The sequence below is a fragment of the Antrostomus carolinensis genome, unplaced genomic scaffold, assembly GCF_000700745.2.
Source record: "Antrostomus carolinensis isolate BGI_N321 unplaced genomic scaffold, ASM70074v2 scaffold38136, whole genome shotgun sequence".
Classification (NCBI taxonomy): Eukaryota; Metazoa; Chordata; class Aves; order Caprimulgiformes; family Caprimulgidae; genus Antrostomus; species Antrostomus carolinensis.
Window position 1 is genome coordinate 1 of NW_010320459.1, and position 8,548 is coordinate 8,548.

General features: G+C 42.2%; 1 protein-coding gene across 1 annotated transcript; it reads left to right on the top strand.

The window, feature by feature from the left end:
* Nucleotides 1–1,841: 1,841 nt before the first annotated feature.
* LOC114818646 (RNA 3'-terminal phosphate cyclase-like protein) lies at nt 1,842–7,813 on the top strand (the record flags this gene model as incomplete). Its single annotated transcript, XM_029085351.1, has 3 exons — nt 1,842–1,913; nt 2,720–2,895; nt 7,727–7,813. Coding segments are annotated over 3 exons (335 nt in total), but the record flags the coding sequence as incomplete, so codon positions are not given.
* Nucleotides 7,814–8,548: the final 735 nt, after the last annotated feature.

The following is an 8,548-nucleotide window of genomic DNA, read 5'->3' on the forward strand; positions in this document are numbered from 1 at the left end:
GCTGAGCCACTGTGTGTGCGTGAGCTGGGCCGCCGGCCCCGCAGCGGGTGCGTGTCTCCGCAGAAGCAGTCGGGCTCCTCCGCCCGTCGTTCGCTGCCGCCTTCCCAGCGGCGAGTTCCCCGTCCGTTGGTGGGGCCGAGGGGCCGCAGCTCTAATGGGTCAGGCTTTATGCTTTGGTTGTTATTGGGGTTTTGCCCAAAGAGTGGTACAGGTGAAAGACATGAAATCCGTTTACTTACCGTTCCTGAAAGCTTCTGTCACTGCGGGCTCCTTCAAGGGAAAGCTTGCTTGGGAAGTACTCTCTTCATTCCTGTTCAGGCACCCCCTTTGGCACCCCAACACAGATGTCCCCATCTAACCGCAGCGAGGAGGCAGTAGGGTAGCAACTGAGGAAGAAACGTTACTGTGGTGCTCAGGGGTTGATTTTTTTTTTGGGGGGGGGGAAGGTGTGAAGTTCAGAACAGGGGCAGAACCAGCGCAGGCACTGCTCTGCCTCCTGAGGAGGATTCAGTTGATAACTAGAAATTCTCCTCCAGAGCTGTCAAAACATTCTTGTGTGTGCCTGACTTAACATCTACCATGACCCAAAGTATTTGTTATTACTGTGGGGTGTTTGCTGGTGGTGGTGAAGTTTGTAGGTTTTGCCATGTTTTTTAAGAGGTGTTTGAATTGCCTTGTTCAAGTATGGGTTAAAATGTAAACTGTGACTGTAACAGAACAATAATAACAACAGACTCTGATTTGAGTTGATGATTCAACATGCAGTTCTCTCTCCTTTTTCATGACTGGAACATTTGCAATGAAAACTCTTCTAAAAGTTCATTCTCCAAGAGGAAAATGTGTTTTAGCAAGGATGCACTCATGCACTGGAAGGGGTCCCAGTGCTGTCATAGAAATTTTTAAGTTTAGAAATTATCATAACAGAGAGCAGAACCAGCATTGTGTGACTGGGGCATCCATTGTATTTTGCAAATATTAACAAACTGTAATTTCTGCAGGTAGCTTTTTGGTTTAAATCTTGATGCTTTAGGAAGAAAAATCTGATTACTGTTTAAGACTTAACACAGAGTTATTGCTGAGGAAGTTCTGCAACCTACCAACCATTATGCAGGTGCTGTTGGTCCTTAATACTACCTGGGTTTTGAACTCTGCATATGTTCACATTTATTCCTTGAAATTGAGTCTGTACCAGCTTGGGATACCTATATACTAGAATACTAGCATATTACTCCTCCCCCCCCTCCCCTTTTTTCTTGTTAAATATGCTTGTATTTTCCTGTGTCTCCAAGCTGGAGTCCACGCAAACAAGAGAAACTGAGGAATTCGTTCCACACGACTTGCTGTAGTGCACACAGGAAGCAAGAAAAGAGGCGGTGGGGAGACTTGTGTTTCTCTAGTCTTTATTATTGTTGTGCTTAAATATGCAGGTCTTGTTTTCTAGGATTTGTACATTTTCCTTCACACTGGGCAAAATGTAAATTGTCAAAGGTTTTATCCTGAGGTTTATCCTCAGGCCACTGCAGTCAGAAGTGTCAACTTGTGTTGCTCGCTGTGTGCCAGGGAAAGGAGTGTGGCTAATCCAATGGTCACATCTGGGGGCATCTCAGTTGTTTTAAGATGCCTGTAAGCCTGGAGGTTAAAATGAACATCCCTGTTTTTATAGCGGATTGCCTTTTCTCATGTGGTAGAATTATACCACAAGCAGTTGAAGAGTGAGTGAAGGCTTATTGTCATGAGAGGCGAGAAAGGGAAAATGTGTAAGTAGGGTGTTGAAGTTTCTTATTTTTTTCCAGGAATAAATTTAAGGAACTTTTAAATTCTGTCTTTGCTCTACTTCTCAGATTTTGAAGCAAGTTTTATTCGTCTGATTGACAAAGTGACCAATGGCTCTCGGATTGAAATAAACCAAACAGGTGAGATCTGTTTTCTCTTCTTCCTCTGTTCTGGTCTTCTGGCCTCTTACCAGTTGCTGCAGTGAAATCAGAGTTTTGGCTTGACAGAGGTAGGTGTTCAGATAGTGTTGACTGAGAAGACCAGAAATAACGAAGCTGAGAAGTTTTGTAGTGATTGATTGCGTGCAGTCTGCTGTAGTGCAGAGAGCTAAGGAATCTGTGTTGCTCAAGAATTAGAATTGGCATTTTGTTTCATATGCAGGTTCAGAGGAGGTCCCTCTGAACCATAAAGGATTTTTGCAGAAGGCAAGGTTTGCCTTCTGCAAAGGCAAACTTCTGAGCAAAACAGCTTGCCTAGTCATGCGCAGAAAAGGGGTTGGTTTGAGTGAGAAGCATCTTGCATAAAAATCTCATCTGGTTCTTGTCCTTTTTTTTTAAAAAAAAAAAAAAGTATTATGGTTGTTCAGTAAAGCAGATGAACTACCACCAGATATGCCAAGACAGTGATGACCTGGTGGTCTGGTGAAGATTTTAGCTGCTGTGGAGCTTAACAGCTTGTTGCAGCATTTTAGGGATTGCTGAGAGATCCTTGGTTTTTGGGGAGGAGAGGAAAGGAAAAATGGTGTGCAAGACAGAGACACTCTGTGCATTGGCCCATTTATTAACTGCAGAAAAAGAAACACTGTGCTGAAAGTGTTACCTTCGTCATAAATTCTCCTGTCTCCAGCTTGCCTGCACACATTGTTGCAAAGTATCTTCATGCTGTAGTAGTGACCAGTGCACTGACAGTGTTCTGATTTGGCTTGCTCCACTGGCACCTTCCCCAGGTACTACCTTGTATTATCAGCCTGGACTTCTGTACGGGGGCTCATTGGAACATGACTGCAGCCCCAGTCGCAGTATTGGCTACTATTTGGAAAGTCTGCTCTGCTTGGCACCGTTCATGAAGCATCCGTTGAAGATTATCCTGAGGGGAGTAACAAATGACCAAGTTGATCCTTCAGTAAGTAATAAAATCTAAGTACCAGAGGAGTCTCTAAAACATGTTGCATTTTCATCATCTCTCACATCCAGAAGTATCCAGTGTTACCGCGTCTGCCAGCAAACTCTCTGAATTAAACAAGCATCTCCTAAACTATTTCCTTTCACACTCCAAACTGCAGTTTTTAATCCACCTTTTGACTTTCAATTCTGTACTGCTTCTGTCTTCTCCCTTGGAAATTCGCTTTAAATGTGATGTGAGGCCCTGCCACTGGTTTGCTTCTCCTGTTCTCTTTGAAATTAGGTGGGTTATTTTTCCCACCTCACACATGTATTTACTGTAAAAGGAGGAAATTGTCTTTAAAATTTGAGTGTGGCAAGGAAGGAATCTTTCTCTTAAGTACACTAGTAATTACACTAGTACTGCTGTGAAGCCTTCTTTCTGTTAGAAACAGAGGTGACGTGGATAATGTGGGATTAAAACACTGAAATAATGGTTAGTGGTTATGCTTCCCCCCCTGCAAAAGAAAGCCCAAACGTAATGGCTTTTGAGGAACAGCACTGCTCTTTACCTTTCAAATGGTGATTGGAGATTGCCTGTTTTCCTCTGAGTAGATTAAGGAACCATTGTCATCTGAAAATTTAACCAGTTTAAATGAATACAAATACTATTAAGTATAATTGCAGATATAAGACAAGACTCTGAGTCCTGCTGGTATTTATGGCTTTTCAGCTGTGCTTCTCCTGTAATTTAAAAAACTTGTTCTCTCACCTGTGGCTCTTTTGAGACATCTGCGTGATCCAAAGGATGACTGAAGTGGGTTATATACTACACCATCAAAAAAAAAGGGGGGAAAAACAATAAGAGAGAGGAAGGCGGGGGGGGGGGGGGGAAGAAAAAAAAAAGGTAAAATTGAAAGCATGTTTTGCTAACCTTTCAGTCACCATGATTAGAAGTACTTAATAGAAATGGTGAGTAGAATCAAAGAAGGCTCTTTTGGTTGACTGCATCTATATGGAGATGAAGAGCAGTCCAGTCTTAATGTTGTTTTCAAGTGTTTGGACAGTCATCTAAGCAGTTGAGCTTGGATTTCTTGATTCTGGAAATTACCCATTTTCAGGCATTAGTCACATAGGCCAACAGAGATTAAACAGTTTTAGATTAAACAGGTGCAAGAATTTGAGCCAGTTAGTTTGTGCTTGAAGGGGGGGGGGAGGGAGGGGGCTTGCACTGGCTGAAGCTCAGACATGGAAGAACGTTGTCATACATCAGCTGAATCACAGTACCTGACACTAAGTGTAAATAAAATGCAGATGTGGATGCTAAGGAGTTATATCTTAAGTTCATTGTGCTGTAGAAGCACAACTGTAGTTACTGTGACTCAGCTCATGTGTAGTAACTTTTAAAGTGGTGACAACTGAATACTGATTCTTAAAACTGTTTTAGACCTGATTTATGTCTGTTTAACGTGCCTGAGTAAGCATTAAACCTTGTGCACCAATAAACTACTTAGAGGAGTTTTACAAGATTTTTTGTATATCATATGGCTCTGCAAGTTGCTGAGACTAAAAGCACAAGTTTAAGTGCTACCTTAAGTGATTTATGTGCTTAAGTAAATAGACACTTGGTTTTAAATTGATTTGGACTTTTATTTTTTTAGTAGATGTTTAGAAACTGGGTGCCTATGCTTGCACAAAAAGGGATGCTTAAATTTGTCTATCCATTTGTACACTTTCTGGCTTTCCAAGGAGAAGAGGGAAAGGCAAATCAATGTAGATACCTTCTGAGTAGTTTAAAATGGGCAAGGAGTTTTCCCTGCTGCTCTTCATATAAGACCCTCTCCGTCTTAACTTAGTAGGTACAGTAACAAGACACCAGCTCATTGTCTTTGTAGAATTTTTATTATTTTTATTTGTAAAAGAGATACCATGTTTTGTAAACATGTGTCTTTATTTTGGAGCTAGGTGAACTCTGAGGGATATATCCTTGCATGAGTCTGTTCAGCATCTGTTGCCTGCAGATAAATTTACGTATTCACCTATGTGTGCGTGAAAATATATATGTACATACACACATATGATCCTATAGCACCCCTTTTGTGCTTGAAAGGGGAAGGTAATCCTGCCCATCCTTCCCTCCATATCTCCTGCTTTCAGCCGCACAGTCCTGCATACGCCAATACCCTGGGCAATTTTCAGAGCCTTCCCTAAGCCAGTTCAACTAACTGGCAAAATATCAGAGAGCTGTACCCATGTATTTTCTCATGGAGGCATCCAGGAGGTAAGTACCAAGAACGTGTGTTCAGCCAGAGAAGTGGGACCTTTCCCTCCTGGTAGCAGTGAGCAGGTAGGCTGACCCAGTGGGCTTTCTTTCAGCACTGAGATCTCAGCTTTTACACAGCCCCAAACATATCTGTTGGGTGTGATTGCTGTGTTCTGGGTTTGAGGTTGCTCTTTGCCAGAGACCCCCTTGGCTGATCTCCAGCTGTGGGGAGAGTGGAAGTGGTCAAGGCAAGAGGAAGGGTCTTTCTAGAGGACAGCTTGTAAAAGGAAAGACTTCGTCTGAGTTCATTGAGGTACAGGTCAGGCCGAGTTCCTGGAGTGTAAATATTGCGTTTTTATGTTAGCATTTGTTTATATACATGAACAGCCCTCCAGTGGGGTGCAAGGGAAAGCTCTGACAGCTGGTGCCATTCCAGAAGAGTACTGTGGCCACTGTGATACAGGGTAATGTGCACTTGCTCCATGTTCGACTGTGGTGATAATAGCGTGAGTAATAGATCCTAAGTAACCATGTGCTGTAGGGTCTGTGTCTGGTTTTTTTGCAGCTTTGCTCTAGCTAAGGGATTCTGCAAAACACTACAAGTTACTTTTTTGTTTGTTTGCTTTCATAACTGTAGATTTCTTTAAAAGAAGAAGGTTTGTTTTCACACTAGTTTGTGATGAAGCAAAGTCTATGGGACTTAGCAAGCTGTGTTGTCATTTGTGGTGAGGTATGCCCTTGGCTGTATGATGCATTGCGTTAACTTGGATACAACTTGGTGTTGAGTTGTCTGCTCTGGAGATGGAATAACTGCCCTTTAAGGGAAGCTGAAGGATGGGTCTATGGCTGAATATAGGCAAGAGACTAGAAATATGGGTTTAGCTCACAGTTCTGCTACCATCTTGTGATTTCAAGTGAAGTATTAACCTCTTCTCACTAAACTCCTACTTGTCTGCTAAGCACAACAGCCTTTTCCACTTCTTCAAATACTATTGATTACCTTCTCTGTTTAGGCTGCAAATTTGGAACAGAGACAGTCTCTTATTATGTGTCTGTCTGGTACCTGGTAACTGTCATGCCTGGAATTTGTCTGAGGACTAAAAACTTTGACAAGTCTTGAGATTTTTGGAAACAGACAAACCAGACTCAAAATAGATCCAACTTCCTAATGCTGCTACAATGTTTTCTCCAGAGATACAGACTTCAGTCTAGAATTGTAAAAATGGAAATGAAGGAGGGAAAGGGAGTTCCTAACCTACACAGTGAACACTGTGAACCTTTTTTTTTTTTTTTCTTTTTTTTTTTTTTAACTGGTGTCTTTTGTTTCCTAAGAAAGAGGGAGAAACATTGCCTACATTTAAGGTGAACCAGATGAGCTTGTTGGAACTTCTGCCAGTGGTATTCATGTGCATCTGTGTGTGTACTCTGAAAGTCAAATTTGTGTGTTTAATCAATACTACTGAAGGGCTGAATTAAGGTAGCCTGTCCGTAAAAAAAATTAAAATATATAAAAATAAAAAATTAATAATTGATTTGCAGTTCTTTTAATTAAGGCATTCAAATATTGATACTACCATTAAAAACAACACCATATGCTTCTCTTTAAGAAAGGAAGTATGTTGGCCAGCAGGATTTGAAGAATGAGAACTGCAGCATAGACTTGTAGCTACTCAGGTAGCTCTTAGCAGGTTTTTCACAGCATTGTAGGTGAGGTATGTGCTACTGCTTCATCAGTGGCTTGCACTGTCTGCAAAGCAGAGAGAATGAAACTCAAGAATTGTGGATTCTGGCTGAAGCCATGGGAAGGAGAGTGCTTTTTTTTCTGCCTCCTCAGCTGCTGTCTACTGCATGCCTGTTTCCTTCATCTGAATTTAATTCCTCTTTGGCCACGTTGTTCTGGTCCTAACTCTCCAAAGCTGCTTGTTTTGGGTAACTCCCTGTGCTGTTGCACCACTGAATAATTTTTGTCGCCTTTATCGACGCCACTGAAGTTTCAGCAGAGGGAAGATGACGACAGTCACTGTTGTCTTAGGTCAGCAATTAGGAGGAGCAGTGGCAAGGAAAGTCCTGTTCAGACCTGGATCCAGTGAGAGTCTTGCTCAAAGGGAGTACATGGATGATGTGTCACCCAGTTCAGATTCTTATAAGTATTTCAGCAGAAGTTACCTAGAAGCTTCTGTTTCTCAGAAATAGATGAAAATAAGTTCTTGATGAAAGGATGAAGTTCTTCCTGCCAAATCAAGGGCCTGCTCCAAAATGCAAAGGTTCTTGCATCATTTCTTTAGCTGTAGGAATTTTTCTGCAAGTTAGCTGTTTTAGCTGAACCATAATAGAAGTAAAAATCAGGCTGAGGAAGAAATCTAGAACAGGAAATTCCATCTCCTGGTAATTTGTTCTAGCAATTTTTTTGAGTCATGAGATACTCTGGTAGTCTAAGAGTAGCCAAAGCTCTCTATGCTGCATTCTCATGTCTATACATAGAATACCTAGTATGGAGAAGCCTTGTCTTTGTTAGGCACCTTGCAATGCAATGATTTTTAAATTACTGACTTCTATAACTTCTGATAGAGTCTCTTTTTTAATTCTATAGGTTGATGTCCTTAAGGCAACAGCTCTACCCCTTCTGAAGAAGTTTGGAATTGATGGTGAAAGTCTGGAAATAAAGGTAAGACAATTTGTTCCTTTCTTTTCTTGCACTTGTTGAATTTATACTTTTGCATTACTTCACAAGGCCATGTGCTTGCTGCTGGTATCTGTCTCCAGCAGATACCTGGTTGTAGCTACACACATTTTTAAAATTGTCTCTTACTCTTGGCCTGTTTTAAATAGTACACCAGCCACACGGTGATTGAAGATGTGGCAGAAGAGAGATGCAAATGCTACGGGTAGAGAAAGTAAGGAGAGAGAAGTGACTTTTCTTAGTCTACGAGATCTTTACAAGCTAAGAAACCTAAAGCAAACATGGGAGTTATTGAGGTTTGCTTCCAGCTTGGAAAATACAGAAAATAAACTTTTATGTGAAGACTACACTCTTCACAGGCCCAATAAGTCTGGATGTAGAATAGGTTTTTTTAGGTTGGAGGAAGAAGCTGTAGCCTTTCAAAGTTAAGAACACTCATTTAAAATGTGTGAAGGCCATATCTGCCCTACTAGCCTTTGCTTGCTCTGCCAAGCCCCTACCAGGTGCCTCCCCCTACCCTGTCCATGGCCCAGGACCCCATATCATCCCCCTGGGACCATCAGCCCTCACTCCAGTGGTCCTGCAGCAGGGCCGGTCTCCAGCCTCCCACAGCTCTGCCCTGTCTGGCCATGGGCCCCCTTGTCAAGACCCACTCATGGGCCACATGGGTCACATCCCCATCCTTGTGGATGTTGGCTGTGGCAGTGGGACAGGCTTGGGCCGGCCAAGCCT